This window comes from Natator depressus, chromosome 25 (genome assembly GCF_965152275.1).
Source record: "Natator depressus isolate rNatDep1 chromosome 25, rNatDep2.hap1, whole genome shotgun sequence".
Lineage (NCBI taxonomy): Eukaryota > Metazoa > Chordata > Testudines > Cheloniidae > Natator > Natator depressus.
This window is the reverse complement of record NC_134258.1, coordinates 7,058,500-7,074,850: the sequence shown is the minus strand read 5'-3', so window position 1 is coordinate 7,074,850 and position 16,351 is coordinate 7,058,500. Positions and strand designations below refer to the sequence as shown.

Sequence of the window (16,351 nt, the reverse complement as noted above, 5' to 3'; positions counted from 1 at the left end):
CTGGCCCGATTGCTAGCACCAAAGGCCAAAATATCCAAAGACCTCAGGGCTGGAATTTCAGAAGCGCTTCGTACCCAGCAACACCCACTGAGACACTCCCTGGCACATTTTCAAGTGAGCTCAGCACCCCACGGGCAAAGCTCTTTTGAAAATCCAGGCGCTTGGTTTGGTGCGTAAATGGGAGCGGACTTCGTTTGAAATTCCGGCCCTGATTTTGAGTGCCGGAAAATTCTGCCCTTAGGGGCCCAGGGGGAGTGTGCACTGGTCCATTCAGCCTTTCAGAAACACCAGGTGTCATTGCTCCTCGTGCCTTCCTATGCGAAAAGCAGGAGCTTCCATACACAGATTGAGACAGGCATCTGGTTTTGTGGCTGCGGTTGAGAGTGCCTGCATCCACTGCTGAGTATTGTTCAGAGACTCACAGGAGATATCCCTACGCCTCCTACGACAACAGGACAATTGGGAACTATTTCCCCCCTGTATCTCCAACCCTGGAAGGACATTGCTGATACAAGAGCCTGGGCTAGCCCCCTGTTACAGGGCTACCGCTAGATCCACCCGTAAAGGGGAGACCTAGAATTGCCAGAACAGACCCCAGAATTATTCCACTGAAAGGCACTTAGGTGCAGCCTTGCTACCCCAAGCATGGCCTGTTTTGGTTTCTATGAGATGCCCCAGTGCCCCCAGCATGGCCCTTGGAAAGGATACGAAGATGTAATCGTCCATGAAGCGCTTTTTAAGATTTTCCACAATAGCGTCCTCGGAGATTTTGGAGAGAAGGACCATGTCATCCACTCCGCTCTGCTTGACATTGTGGCTCTGCCAGTGAAAGAGCTCCTTGCTGCCCTGTGGAGAGATGGGGGAGAATTACTGCATACAGCAACGCAAAGGAAATGCTTTTGAGAAAGCAGTGTGGTCCAATGGCTAGGACTCGGGTCTGTGAGTCAGGACCGGGGTGTGTGTGTGTGTGTCTGATCCTTTCGCAGCCACTGACTCACCATGTGACCGCTGTACCTCAGTTTCCCCATCAGTAACATGTGAACAATAATGCTCAGGCCCATTTATAAGGTGCTTTCAGATCCCAGGAGTTACATAAGAGCAAAGTGTCCCTATTATTTATGGTTCTAACTCATTTCCAAGATATTAAAAGCGAAAGTCTCTGCTAGTAAAACAGAGCACAGCTACAGCAAAGTCAAGGGAGCGGTGCCAATTTGCAAGAGCAGAGAATTTGCCCCTTGATTTAAATCAAGTACTGTTACCCCCGCACCCACTCCTCCACCCCCACCCCCACCCCGCCTGCATGGTATCGCAGAGATTGGCCTGACGTTTGGCACTAGGCCGTATCACGTGAGCAGCACTTGTTGGACACGTCGCTTTTGGGGCCTGCTGCTCAACATCATCCAGAAAGCTCAAAAGGCTCCTCTGGGGAAACGAACGAGGGTTGGGGGTGTGGGGGGAGAAGGAAAAAGCAGAGGCCTGCTTTGGGTGCAGGCTTTGCCATGTTCTGCAGAATCTGAAATCCCAGGCCGTCCCGATACCAGAGCCTCCTTCCCCTCCTGTGAATCACAAGCTGGAGAGGCCCAGCCTCACAAAGATGACGCCAAGGAGAACTGCCATGTTACCGCCGTCTGGTTTTGGTCCCCAGGCCGCCTCGTTTTGGACCCCAGGCTGCCTCGTTTTGGCCCCCAGAGCAGTCCAAAGTCAGGAGGAAGCAACAGCAGTGTACACTTTAGCTGGTGTTGCCACTTCTGAGGACAGTGGGATGAGCCCGAGCCCATCGAACTGGACAGCAGGCAGCGTGTACTGAGCGCCCTGACCGATTTCCTGGGACAATACCTCAAAAACCGGACAATCCTGGGAAAACCTGGCCAGGCGGCAGCCTTGGCTTTAGCCCACTTCCATCCTGCTGGGCTGCAAGCTGGAGGAGCTGCATACAAATCTCACCCCACTACGCTATCGAAAACTAAGCTCACAAACGAGAATGCTTCTCTGTATAGAGCCAGTGCCCTGTGCTCTCCCACATCCCATATCGGTCTGTCTCCACCAGTTGCCTCTTGACTCAAACATGGTGTAGCAGACCTCACCCCTCACTAGGGCACCCCAGGCAGCCAGCCACAGCGCAAAGGATGGGTCCTGCCTCCGTTTCCCCTGGTCACTGGGGCCGACTGAGTTACCCAGTCACCAGCCATCTCACCTATTTGGGAAAGGAAATATGTCCTCCTTCAAGTCCAGGGAAATGCCCACTCCTGGGCATAGTGTATAACTGCAAGCTTCAGCCGCTCTCTCAGAGTAAGACAATTCATCAACCCCAAACAGGGGCTTTATAGGGAGAGCCCTGATACTGGGGGCTCTGTCTTATACAGGTGCCTGTTACCCTCCCGCCACCCCCATCCTTGCTCTCTGGCCACCCTAACCCCAAAGCCTTCTCCAGCTGTGTTGCACCCAGTTCCTCCGTCATTCTTCCAGGCCCCATTCTCACGGCCCAAGAGTGAACAAACCTTGGCTCACAGTTTCCCACGCTCCTGTTCCATGGCTTCCGCACCACTGGCCTTTTACCACACTTCTTGTGACTGTTCCCCTACAACCCTCGCCTCAGGGCTCCTCTGAGCAGGCTTCCCACAGAGTTCCATGCCCCTGGCCCCTCCGCTGGCAGACCCCCCTGCGGGGTCACCCTCGTGCTAGCCGGTTCTTCCCCTTTACCCAGGGCCCCCCGCAGAACTCGTCCACCTAGTGGGGTTCCCCAGGTCTGTCACACCAGCTCCTATTCTCTCCCAGAAGCTTCCAACTCCTGCTCGCCCAGGTCCCTGCCACTCTCTTCAAGGACCCACCCCCGCATTAGGGTGACCATATTTTCCCACAGGGCTGGCCCGAAGCACCCCCCGACCCACGCAGGCTGTCCTGAGCCCTCCCTGCCTCCTGCCCACATGGGGCTCACCCGAGGTCCTCCTCCCCCTGCCCCCGGCGCGCAGGGCTGACCCAAGCCCCCCCCAGCTTCCTGCCCACGCTGGGCCACTCCGAGGCCACCCTCTCCTCCTCTGCGTGTGAGGTGGTCCAAGCCCCCGCGCTGCCCGCCTGCGGCCACCCCAAGCCTTCCCTCCTGTGCAGGGCTGGCATTGCCGCTTGCCCCCCCACATGTTCCTCCATACCCCGCTAGGGGTCGCACCCCACGGTTTTGGCAAAACTGTGTATTTGTTCAGTTTGCTTTTGCCAACTGGTGATCAGCTGGCAAGAGCAAATGGGACAAATGCCCAGTTTTGCCCACCTTCTGTCCTGTTTTAGGAAACCTGGCCTATGAGGAGAGGTGAACGAAAACTGGGTGTGTTGAATCCTGAGAAAAGAAGACCGAGAAGGGGACCTGATAACAGTCTTCAAATATGTTAAGGGCGAAAGAGGACAGCAATCAATTGTTCTCCACGGCCATGGAAGGTGGGACCAAAAGCAATGGGCTCCATCTGCAGCAAGGGGGTGAGTTAGGTTAGACGACAGGAGAAACTTTCTAACTTTAGGGGATTTAAGCTCTGGACCAGGCTCCCCAGGGAGGTTGTGGAATCCCCGTCATCAGAGGTTTTTAAGAACAGGTTGGACAAACCCCCCGTCAGGGATAGTCTAGGTTGGCTTGGCCCTGTCTCAGTGCAGGGGGCTGGACTAGACGACCTCCCGAGATTCCGTCCAGCCCAACCATTCAATAGTTTTATGACTTTCCCTGAACGGCTGCATGGCTCTTTATAGCAGCCAGGTGCCCTCTATCAGGCCCTTATGGGAGGCAGCCAACGAGTCGCAGGTGAACTGGACCTGTTCCCTCTTAAAGGAACCAGTCTCCCTGTGACACTTGGGCCCAGATTCACAAAGGTTTTGAGCCCCCTAACTCCCACTGGCGCCACGGAATCATTTCCTCTCTGTGAGAGATGAGTAGGAATTGCTTGTTTCCATTTTTCAGTGTATCATGGAGGAAGTCTCCTGAGGTTGTCTATTTATCTTTGTACTCCCGTGGCAGCTGGTTGGGAGGGAAGCTGCGGCCTGGGATTTAGGACTTTCCAGGCTATGCAAAGGGGATCAGAATGAACTGGGTTGTGCCAAGTTACTTTCCCTTGGTGGCTGCCATTTTGTGCTAAACTTTCATTTTAAAAAAAAGTATCTAATACTTAAGGCAGCAAAGAAAACCTTCCAGAGGGTGACCTGAGTGTAAACTAATGCAATGATGCCTACCTGGGTCTGCAGGCAGCCTGAAACAACAGCTCGGAGAGAGGTTATCTTAATAGGGCGTTAACTCTGAAACTTAATAATGACAATTTAAATATCAACTTTGTTCATCTCTTAGAACCTGGTCAAAGCAGACAAGAAAGAATTCAGGTTATTATGGTGTGATGGGCTGCCCAATCCACTGTGAGTAGCATCTTGTTTTGGTATCACAAAGTGGTTGTGCTTGGCATGTGGGAGGAGTTTGGTATGGGGGTGGAGCCGTAGAGAGTACAACCATTTATTTGTTTCAAGGCTGACCCCCGCTTTGGTCACTCCTCGCCGGTCTCTTCCCAGCCCAGTTCATTGCTCTAGCGAATTTCACTACGTTTCACTCAAAGCAGGAGCCGCTCATCAGGCCCTGCCCATCCGGCAGTTCCTAGCTCAGTGAATCTTCTGCATGTGGCTGCTGCTGCTCCGGAATTTCCTTTTTTCACTTGACGTGCATCAGCACCAGCTTTCACTTCTCCCGTCAGCCAGTTGTTTCTTCCGCTTCCCCTTTTTCTTCTCTTCCTCTTTTGCTTTGTTTTCCTCTCTCTCCTGGAGCCACAGAGCTGATTTTGGACTTTCAGACTGTGCCACATACTAATATAACTCTGGCCCAAGGATCCAGCTTGATTCCCACAGGAAATCAGAGCCGGTGTGACCCAAACACCTGCTCTCTTTGTCCCCTCCTCTCTCACATGTACCGCTCTTGTGCAGCCGGACCTCGCCAGAGCAGCTGGTTTCAGGCATTCTGTGATGAGGTCACATCCACTTGTGCGGATCAGCCCATTTCCCATCCTTGTCATTCCTGTACCTTCTCCACTGTGTCACCTGCCTCGTGGGCCAGCAGACCCGTCTCGGCTGGACGCAGCCAGGGACATGAAGCCTTCGGTATTGAGGAAACTCCAGCTGGTGTAGAAGGATGCAGCAACACAGGCTCCTGGCAGCTCATCACACCTGTCCTCTGCTCTCTGCATCGGCTCCCCACAGAATTCTTAATCAGGTTCAAGGTCTCAATGCTTATCTTCAAAGCACATCACGGCTTGGGCCCAGGCAATCGGAAAGCGCCTAAAGCTGCAGGATGAGGACTTGTAGTTGACAATGGGGGTACAATGCACCCCTCCAGCCCAATGAAACGCTCGACAATAAGGGTACAACTGATTCGTGCAGCAGACAGAACTTTCTCGGGGGCTGGCCTGAGACAGTGGAATGAACTCCCCGAGAAACCGAGGCCCATCGCAAACTTCCCCACCTCCTGCTCCAAGTGCAAGGCACCTTTCTTTGCCCTTGCCTTCTCCAACGTAACCACATGGCACTGTGTAGATTTATAAACAACAAAACACTCCACTGCACCTGCGTCTTGGGGAGAGGACGACCAACATGTGGTAGAAGCTGGTCAAAAGAACATAAGAACGGCCATTCTGGGTCAGACCAATGGTCCATCTAGCCCAGTGTCCTGTCTTCTGACAGTGGCCAATGCCAGGTGCCCCAATCATCAAGTGATCCATCCCCTGTCGCCCATTCCCAGCTTCTGGCAAACAGGCTAGGGACACCATCCCTGCCCATCCTGGCTAATAGCCGTTGATGGACCTATCCTCCAGGAATGTATCTAGTTCTTTTTTGAACCCTGTTTAATTGCTTAATACACGACTGGAAGGTGCTCAGGTGATGAGCACGCTGTAAGAACCTATCTAGAATAGACTAGGATAGCAAGATCCCAAGGGAACACTGGGGTTAGTCATAGGCCACAGTATGTGACTTCATGGGCCAAGTTCAGCCCTGCTGTAACTGTACTGACTTCAGTGGGGATGAGCGCGGCCCCCTCCTGTCCTGAGTCACATGAGGTTGGGGGTGGGGGAAGAGGGGGAAATGATACAGTCCCTAGGTGGAGATAGATGGAGGCCACCAAGCTGTGCCTCCCCGGTGACCCGAGCCACATCACTTACTAGCCTCAGGACCTGCTGTGGGGCTGTAATACTAGCCGTGAAGCTGAGTCATGCAGTGGGAAGCGTGACGGAAAAAAAAAAGCCGTTATTCCATATAAACCCAACTCCACCTCCCTCCGGGTCCCCGGGGCACAAAACTCTTGCTAGACGGAACTGTCGCAGGATTGCGGCTAGTTAGCCGGGATTCTTAGCAGGAAGGACTCGGTGTAGGCAGGATTTTGAGAGACCCTTCAGAGAACTCAGCCTGTTCTTCCCTCTTTCTCTAGTTCCTCATTTGAGTTCCTTCCTCTGCCTCACTCCCCCATACACTCTTTCTTCCTAGTAAGAAGTTATGAAAGAAACCCAGTGAAGATGGGATCCTAGTTCAGATTAATCATGCTGTTTTCCTGTTATATATTATTAGCTGGACAGTTGTATGACTATTCATAGCATTTATAATTGTGCAAGCGAAGCAAGGGGCTAATCGAGCCTCATGCTTCAGGGCATGGTCAGCTGGTCCTGACAAAGGTCAGGAAGGGATTGTTCTTCCATGCACAGCAGTTCGCAAAGGGCCAGATGCATTCTGGGGCTTTCTGGCCTTCCTCTCAGATCTCTGGGATTGGCCATTACCAGAGCCAGGATACTGGTCAGTCTAGGCAGGCCCGTGGTGTTATCTGGTGTGCGCATCCTGAGCTTGCTGCATTAAAGGATTACGGCAAATAGTTCAATTTCCTGTATCACAAACAGGCTTTTGATCAATAATACACCCAATCCATTTCAGCCACACACTTGGCACCATGGGACTCCAGACAGATGGCTGGTTCTCACCCTTAGACATAGACAACTCACTGTTTCTTGACCAAGCTACCCTGCACATGCCTTCCTGCTCCCGCATGCAGTGCCTCAGTAAACAGCCGCAATGGGACAATCCTGGTCCCATTTAGTTCAATGAGAGTTTTGTCACTGGCTTTAGTGGGAGCAGGAATTGTCCCCATGACAGTACTTATACAGCACCTTCCGCTGGAAGAGCTCAAAGTCCTTTACAACTCCATGTGAGTTAGGCCTCACCATACCCTGTAAGGCAGGTCGGCCTCATCATCCCCTTTTGCGGGTGGGGGAACCGAGGCACAGGGAGGTCACACTGCACGTCACGCACCCAAGGTCACACAGTGCATCAGTGGCAGAGTCTGGAATGTGTGATGTGCAGGCTGTGGTTCTGACCACTAGCCGCACGCCCTCCCTGTCACATACTAACCCCTGCCAATGAAAACTGTGAACACAAGTTTGTGAGTCTGACTCATTCTTCACAATAAACTACAGGGTGAAGGGAGGCCCCTCCATGCTAGCTCGGCCTGCTGAGGGAACTCACATGCTCACGGCTGGAGGATAGCTAGCTTCTGACTGGACAGAAGGAAGTTCTGGTCTAGGGCTTAAATCATAGGGCTAGCCGTCAGGAGGCCCAGGCTCTATTCCCAGGCTCCGGCTCCCCCTTACTGGCAGCCTTAAGTAACCATCAGCCGAGAAGGGGGCAATAAGTGAGTTTGCTTTCACAACTGTTAGCCCCCAGTTCCCCTTTTCCTTCCGCAGTAGCATCTTGTGGCTGCAGCACAAACCTCAGGCCCAGCCTCTTGCAAAATCCCAGAACTCAAGAAGTAGGGCTTGAAAATGTTGCCTGCAGCATTTCAGATGATGTCAGTGGGACAGTCACACACATGCCACCCCCCACCCCCGGGAGGAGAGGGGTTAAACCCTCACTGCCAGGGGGCAGAAAATGCCCTACCAGGGTCCTTTTCCTCTACGTTCTCAACAGCGGGGGCCTTTCAGATACCCTGGACGTGACTCAGAGACCAAGTTCTTTGGGGGCAGGGACTGTCTTTTAGTTCTGAGTACAGCGCCTAGCGCCACAGGCTCCTGGTCCATGGCTGGCGTGCCGAGACACGACTGCAATACAAACACATAAGTAACGACAATTGTGATCATCACTCTAATCAGAAAAGGTTCCACCTTCTGTAAGGCTCCCAGGGGCTGGATTGGCTTCCCACTGGTAGTTTTAATTACTAGGGCCCCGATCCTCGGCTGATTTTTGTGGAAGTTAAGAACCTAAGTACCTTTGAGGACCCGAGTCGAGGACCCTTGGCTTGGAGCCAGGGGGTCCGATTTGACATTCCAATGATTGGGAGAGGTTGTGTTTCACGCCCACCTTGCACTGGTGCAAATGACAACACAAGGTACCAGGCGATGGAATTTAGCTCTTAGTTTGTCTCCCTGGCTTCTTAATTTTTCTCTCTTCTGCTGTTATTTCTCTCTGAAACTGCCTCATTTAACTGGGAGACAGTTTGTACGTTTAGTGTCGTCCCAGCCCAACGGCAAGTGCCTTCCTGCATTCACCCAGCCCAATGAGTCTAGATCAGATTTACAGATTTTGTAAGGCCAGAAGAGACCATTAGATCATCTACTCTGACCACCTGTATAACACAGGCCATTCCATTTCACCCAGTTACCCTGCACTGAGCCCAGTAACACGTGTTTGACTAATACACCTCTTCCAGCAAAGCAGCCAGTCTGGATCTGAAGAGATGGAGAATCCACTACTTCCCTTGGGAGCGTGCCCCGTTGATTAATCACCCTCACTTATTTCTGTGCCTTATTTCTCATGTGAGTTTGTCTGGCTTTCACGCCCAACTATTTCTCCCACACCCTCGTGGAGGAGCTGGCTCTAGGTGTGAGTCTAGTGGCTGCTACTCATCTGTCAGCTGCGATGAGTGCACACTGATAACGAAACCTAGGGCCTGATGCCCCATTATGCGGCACCTTGTGCAGCCAGCCGTTCACACCAGGACGCAGAGGGTGTAAAATACTGCTAAATTGATAAAAAGAAAAAAGAAAAGGAGGACTTGTGGCACCTTAGAGACTAACCAGTTTATTTGAGCATGAGCTTTCGTGAGCTACAGCTCACTTCATCGGATGCATAGCATATCGTGGAAACTGCAGAAGACATTATATACACACAGAGACCATGAAACAAAACTTCCTCCCACCCCACTCTCCTGCTGGTAACAGCTTATCTAAAGTGATTATCAAGTAGGGCCATTTCCAGCACAAATCCAGGTTTTCTCACCCTTCCCCCCCCCCCCCCCACACATACAAACTCACTCTCCTGCTGGTAATAGCCCATCCCTCTTTGAAACCTCTCTTTATAATGCGCATGATAATCAAGGTGGGTCATTTCCAGCACTAATCCAGGTTTTCTCACCCCCCGCCCCACACACCCCCCTCCAAAAACCACACACACACACTCACTCTCCTGCTGGCAATAGCTCATCTTACAATGTGCACAGCAATAATCCAAGTTTAACCTGAACGTCTTGGGGGGGGGTTGTAGGAAAAAAACAAGGGGAGATAGGCTACCTTGCATAATGACTTAGCCACTCCCAGTCTCTATTCAAGCCCAAATTAATAGTATCCAATTTGCAAATGAATTCCAATTCAGCAGTTTCTCGCTGGAGTCTGGATTTGAAGTTTTTTTGCTTTAAGATAGCGACCCTCATGTCTGTGATTGCGTGACCAGAGAGATTGAAGTGTTCTCCGACTGGTTTATGAATGTTATAATTCTTAACATCTGATTTGTGTCCATTTATTCTTTTACGTAGAGACTGTCCAGTTTGACCAATGTACATGGCAGAGGGGCATTGCTGGCACATGATGGCATATATCACATTGGTGGATGTGCAGGTGAACGAGCCTCTGATAGTGTGGCTGATGTTGAACCCCCCCCCCCCCAAGACGTTCTGGTTAAACTTGGATTATTGCTGTGCACATTGTAAGATGAGCTATTGCCAGCAGGAGAGTGAGTTTGTGTGTGTGGTTTTTGGAGGGGGGTGTGTGAGGGGGGGTGAGAAAACCTGGATTAGTGCTGGAAATGACCCACCTTGATTATCATGCGCATTATAAAGAGAGGTTTCAAAGAGGGATGGGCTATTACCAGCAGGAGAGTGAGTTTGTATGTGTGTGTGTGTGGGGGGGGAGGGTGAGAAAACCTGGATTTGTGCTGGAAATGGCCCTACTTGATAATCACTTTAGATAAGCTGTTACCAGCAGGAGAGTGGGGTGGGAGGAAGTTTTGTTTCATGGTCTCTGTGTGTATATAATGTCTTCTGCAGTTTCCACGATATGCTATGCATCCGATGAAGTGAGCTGTAGCTCACGAAAGCTCATGCTCAAATAAACTGGTTAGTCTCTAAGGTGCCACAAGTCCTCCTTTTCTTTTTTCTTTTTACGAATACAGACTAACACGGCTGTTACTCTGAAACCTGCTAAATTGATGTCGTCAGTGACGATACGATACACAGGGCAGCGGGGATTCTACACCCACTTGTTTGTGCCCTAGTCTGACACGCGATGCTTCATCACCGGCTGTCCCCGGCGCTTACATTTGCTAACTGCCTCTCCCCCCACTCCCCCCGACAGCTCAGATTTTTTTGCACAGATAAAGATCTGACACAACTTCACCAGCGATCTTGAACACCATCTCAGCTTTGTTTCAAAGTGCAATTCCAGTCGGGAAAGCAAGAAGGAAAAACAAAGACAGCACAAAGCGGGGCAAAGCATCACTTCCAAAAGGGGGGCAAACTTAATACCCCCTGAACTATCCAAAAGACTGAGAAAGGGATAGTGCATTACCAGCCAGGAAATCAAAACCAATCCAAATGACTAGAGCAAACAGGAACGGGGTGTCCAACTGCCCCGGCACAAAACCCCACCTAGGACCTGAGAACCCAGGTGTGTTTGAGCTACCACTTACGGGAGTACGAGTGACAGGAAGGATGAGTAACCTTGAGGTCAGAGCACAGAGGGGGCTGTCAAATGCCCAGTTCCCAGCTCTGCTATCGACTTCTTGTACGGCCTTCGGCTAGTCACGGAACAACGTCGTGCCTCAGTTTCCTCATTTGCAAAAGGGGGCTGATACGCCTGACTCACCTCGCCAGGGCAGGGGTGGGAGAGCTACGTGAAGTGCCTTGAGATGCTCAGAGAGGAGCGGGGAGCATCGGAGCTTGCAGGGCAGCCAGCTAATGCGGGGGGTGGGGTGGCAAAGCCTCTAGCTCGCTCCCCCGGCTCTGCAGGACCAGGAGAAGGGAAGGATGGAAGACACAGAGGGAGTAGATATCTTGGGGGAGGAGTCCTGCTTGTATCCGCAACCACACTCTGAAAAGGTGCACCGTGCTGCTGCTTCTCTTGTTCGGGGTGTTTTTTTTTAATCACACCTCTCGGCATGACTGAGAGCCATCCTCACGCTGTCTGTATTTAACCCGAGGGCAGATTCAGCTCTGCACCGACACTGGGACAGAGGCAGCTGGCATCTCACCTATTCAGGATCTCCTGAGCCCTCTGGCACAGGCTAGGGCAGCCTCAGAATGACTTTCAATTGAGACCAGCCAGGCTGGTGGGATGCATAGGGGTCGTTTAAAACCAGACAAGCCAAAGGCCTGACTGTAGGGGCAAGTCTCACACTGCTCCCCACACAGGGGACCTTCCCTGGTGTGCGGATACCGTGGGGATGGGGCCTTTGGAATCCCCTCGAGAGACGGGGCCTGCCCCTGCCTCAGTATCGGCCGCGCTTTCCCCTCTGTGTTCACACTCGCTGCTGTGTCCCATCCTGGAGAGGCAGAATGGGATTGTCCAAGCTGGAATTTTGCCTACAAATTCGACTCCTCCAAAATGTGTCATGGGCTCCTTGGTGGTCAGAGCCTTGAGAGATGGTCTTGTGGCTACAGGACAGGCCTAGGGATCAGAAAACGTGGGTCCCCCCAGGTCTTATAGACTGTGATCCAATCAGCCCTTTACTTTCGCTTTGTTAAGCTGAATAGCTTGAGCTCCTTGCATCTGTCACTATAAGGCATGTGTCTAATCCTTTAATCATTCTCTCTGCTCTTCTCTGACCCCTCTCCAATTTCTCAGCAGCCTTCTTGAATTGTGGGCACCAGAACTGGATGGACTGTTCCAGCATCGGTCGCACCAGTGCCAAATACAGAGGTAAAATAACCTCCTGCCTACCACTCCAGGCTCCCCTGTTTATGCAGCCAAGGACTGCATTAGCCCTTCCGGCCACAGCACCACATCGCGTCATAAGAACACAAGAAGGGCCACACTGGGTCAGACCAATGGCCCATCCAGCCCAGTATCCTGTCTACTGACAGTGGCCAATGCCAGGTGCCCCGGAGGGAGTGAACCTAACAGGTAATGATCAAGTGATCTCTCTCCTGCCATCCATCTCCACCCTCTGACAAACAGAGGCTAGGGACACCCTTCCTTACCCATCCTGGCTAATAGCCATTAATGGACTTAACCTCCATGAATTTATCCGGTTCTCTGTCCCGCTGATTCTCTCTCCTACGCCCCCATGTCTTTTTCGGAGTGAGGATGTTAGGCGTTCCCTGTCTTGGCCTTCCCATCTGTATCACTGGAGGGCAACACCAAGCTCCCTCTCGGTCATGTTGTGATGCCCAATAGCAGGCCAAAGAGTTACAGCTTTCTGTAGCTCCCAGAGGTGGCACCTCCTGACACCAGGTTCGACAGCAGCGGAGAGGTCCCCCATTGCAACACCGACACAGCTCACACCTGCCTAGCTGGCAGAGCACGAGCTGGGCTGTGGTCTCTGCCTTGCTCTCTTCGTGCATGGAGATGACGGTGCCGCTGAAAAGCCGAAGCAGCAGGAACACTTCTGAGAAGCGGGGCCAGCACGTCAGGGTCCCTCCAGCCCCCTGGGTAGCTCACAGGCCCCGGTGGGCAGGGCCAGGGAAATCAAAAGCACCACGCTGCCTGAACCCCTCCATCACCATCAGTCCCTAGCCCCCAGGTACAGCACCGACCCTCACCCCCAGCGCAAACAGCCCCCGACAGCCAGGCCCTACCCTGGGCAGCTGCGGGTGAGAATCCAGCTGAACAACGGCCACAGATAAGGAACAAGCCAGCATGCAGCCGGTAAGCAGAACATCCTCCCTGCTGTCAGCATCCAGCCCACTGGGCTCCCCAGCGCCCCCCGCTTCCCTGGCCCTCCCCTGCGGACCTGGACGACGCAGGGATGTTAATTCTCATTCAGCCCCAGCCCCACAGGGGCTCACCTGGCAGCCCCAGGGTGTTACTGGGGAGGGAGCAATGACTCCAGTGGGTGCAGGGGCAGGGCGCAGTGACACACGGTGAGTGCAGAGCAGGGCCAGGTGCAGTGACCCCAGTGGGTGCAGGGATGCCCAACAGTGGCAGAGCAGGGGGCAGTGCCCTGGCCTTTGCAGCATGGCTCTGATCTGCTCTACTTACCATGGTGTCCCTGCAGCCTGGGGGTCCTGCTCTTCCTGCTGCAGCCCTGAGACGGGGTGGGGTCGGATCCTCGGGGAGGGGCTGCTCTGGGCTCCTGTCACTGGGGATCAGGGAACATGGTCACTCCTTGACACTGACTCTCCTCACTTTGCTTTTCTGCAGCAACTGACAAAAGTGCAACTAAAATGAGGACTGATTTCCTTTGTCACCCCTCCCCCCCCGCTTCCTCATTTGAAGCTGAGTGGTGAAGGGGAGGGGGGGAGCAAGTGCTGTCCACCTGTGAGAGCTGGCACTGGGCACGGGGAAGCACCCACTGGGCACCCATGCCTGGGGTGTGGAGCAGGAATAGCGCCACGAGGAATAGCGCTCTCGAACAGCCTGGCATTTGGGCGGCAGCTGGCTGCCTGGGGAAGCATATGGCTCTGGAGGGGCTCTGAGCAGTGCCTGCTGGAAGTTGAGATTACAAAACAATTTCCATTCTAAGCAGCTGTTTTCCGACTCCCATGGATTCTGGGCTGAAATGAGCCTCCGGGCTCAAGCGGATTATGGTTTAATTTATCTACTGTTTTGCTTGTGCAAAGTTTGAGCAAAATTTCCTGGATCAGTTTTGACTGGCTGAGCCCCACCCCACTCTTGCCCTCCCCTTCCTGTCTGCAGAACCGATGGCTGCCCTGGGTGTGCTGCAGAGATAACTCCAAGCCGGCTGCGCTCTGACACCCGCCTGCACAGAGCCCTCGGCAAGGAGCATGGCTTGCGGCTGGGACCACGCTTGATAAAATGACACGGCTAAAACGGGAACAAATCCATGGCTGCCTAGCACTTCCCAAGCGTTGCCATATGTCACGCTGCAGCCGAGCAGGGGCCGAACTCACATCCCCCCTGTGGCAAAAGCACAGGCCCCTGCCTCATCTGCTAAAGGTGAATCTCCTTTAAGCAGTACGGGGCCTATGCCACACAGCTGAATCTTTCTAATCCATTTGCTCAAGGACAGTGGTCCACGTAAGTGCAGACACACTAGCCAGTTCATTGCAGGAATACACCACAGGCACCGGAGCAGGGATCCCAGCTTTAGGCCGAGCCCCCTGATGTTTAGGGCTGCGCCTGTCCTGGGTGCGAGGCTCAGGGCCATCGCTCATAAAGCCACAGCCCTTCTGAGCATGCTCAGTCAGGAGCCGCTAATGTACTTGTGAAAGCAGCCCCTAGTGAAGCCCCGCCCATTTGTGACATCACAACCGACTGTCCCCGCCCAGCCCGAATCGGTGTTGCCTGCTTTGGAGACAATGGACCAGGTTTTCATCAGCGCCCAGCCAGTGAGCTCCCTGGGGCTCCTCCCGCTCTGCAAAGGGGCCGCTCCCTGCATGGGCAGCACGTTACCGACGGCGCCGCTGGCTGGGCCAGGGCCGCCCCCTGATTCAAATGCAGACAGACAGTGGGGGAAATCGCCTGCTAACTAACCAGGAAGTCATGGCATGGCTCCAGCCCATAATACTCTGGTGACCACTTTACTGCATCCCTCTTAATGTACAGCCCGGATATAGCCTTATAAATAACCAGGGGCTCTTCTCTCATGCACAGCGGAGCGCCTCTCTGTGGCAGTGGGGAGCAGTGGTCCAATTCCCCCAGGCTCCTGGTCCACCAGTTCTGTAGATACCCCCGTCTCGGGCATTCCCAGCAAAACTGCATCTGTTCCTGGCCTTGGCTCCTCCAGGTGGTTGCCACCCAAGGGCGGAGGTGCCTGCATGTCATTCTGCTCCCAAGGGCCTTACCATCCAACCATCGCTTCACTGGACTTGAAAAGACAAGGGGCCAATTTGCTTGAGGATGGTACCTGGGATCGACGCTGGCTGGAGTGTATTGAAACGTTGGGTACAGCCCATCCCATGTCATAGAATCATAGAATATCAGGGTTGGAAGGGACCTCAGGAGGTCATCTAGTCCAACCCCCTGCTCAAAGCAGGACCAATTCCCAATTTTTGCCCTAGATCCCTAAATGGCCCCCTCACGGATTGAACTCACAACCTTGGGTTTAGCAGGTCAATGCTCCAACCACTGAACTATCCCTCCCACTTGGGCCCAGCTCTCTGTCTTTAGTGTAATAGGCATGGGGTTGTTTTCGGAAAGCTTGTTGCCTTAGCACTTCCCCCTCCAGGCTGGGATGGATTAGATCCATGTGAGCTCTTATCTTCCTGCCCATCGATAGCCAAGTGGGCTCGCACCCAGCGCAGTCAGAGCACTGGTTCTGTATTTCCAGAGAAATCGAGCTAGCTTCATTCCCGAGCTGCCATTAATCATCTTTTCATCCCCTCTTTAAAGATCCTCTCAGCTCTCTCTGTGAGGCCATTGCAGGCTGGATGAGATGGGGAAGTTTGAATAGGTTTAATCCCATGTTTGTTCGGAAAGTCTTTGAATTCCATGCTTGTAAAAGCTGGTCCATTGTCTGTGCCGAGGACTCCCTGGTAGCCCGTGTGAGGTTTAAGGCTGTCGGAGCCGTTCCCAGGTAGCAGTGCAGGTCGTTGAGCTCATCACATGCTCATGGGGCAATTTGATGCCTGGCATCAGGGAGGGACAAGGGAAAAGCGTCAAATCATTGCAGGTCTCCTGGGCCTTGGGCCAGTGGCATACACTGTTTGCTGCCATCTACAAGAGTCTGCAAACTTCCGCTTTCAAGGTGACCTGCAAAGCGTGTGCATGTACGTGCCCACGTGTATGTGTGTGGCATGTATGCGATGTGTGCACACACGTGTGTTTGTGAGCAAGCACGTGTGTGTGTGTCCATATGCATGCATGTGTGTGCATTTTCTAGCCAGTGCCAATCTGACCCCCGAGCAGTAGTGTTTAACAGCCGTTACCATCGCACAGCTCTGGGCGGCCTGTGCAAAGTGTGGGTGAACTCG

General features: G+C 53.1%; 1 protein-coding gene across 1 annotated transcript in view; it reads right to left on the bottom strand.

Annotated features, from left to right (window-relative positions):
• The window catches only part of MYO1F (myosin IF), a 46,277-nt gene extending 32,776 nt beyond the window's left edge, over nucleotides 1–13,501 (bottom strand). The window contains exons 1-2 of the mRNA XM_074939412.1: nucleotides 13,458–13,501; nucleotides 709–846 (exon numbers count right to left, since the gene is read on the bottom strand). Of these exons, the coding sequence (XP_074795513.1) occupies nucleotides 709–846; nucleotides 13,458–13,460 (141 nt within the window). The 5' untranslated portion in view covers nucleotides 13,461–13,501. The remainder of the gene's footprint in view (nucleotides 1–708; nucleotides 847–13,457) is intronic.
• Nucleotides 13,502–16,351: the final 2,850 nt, after the last annotated feature.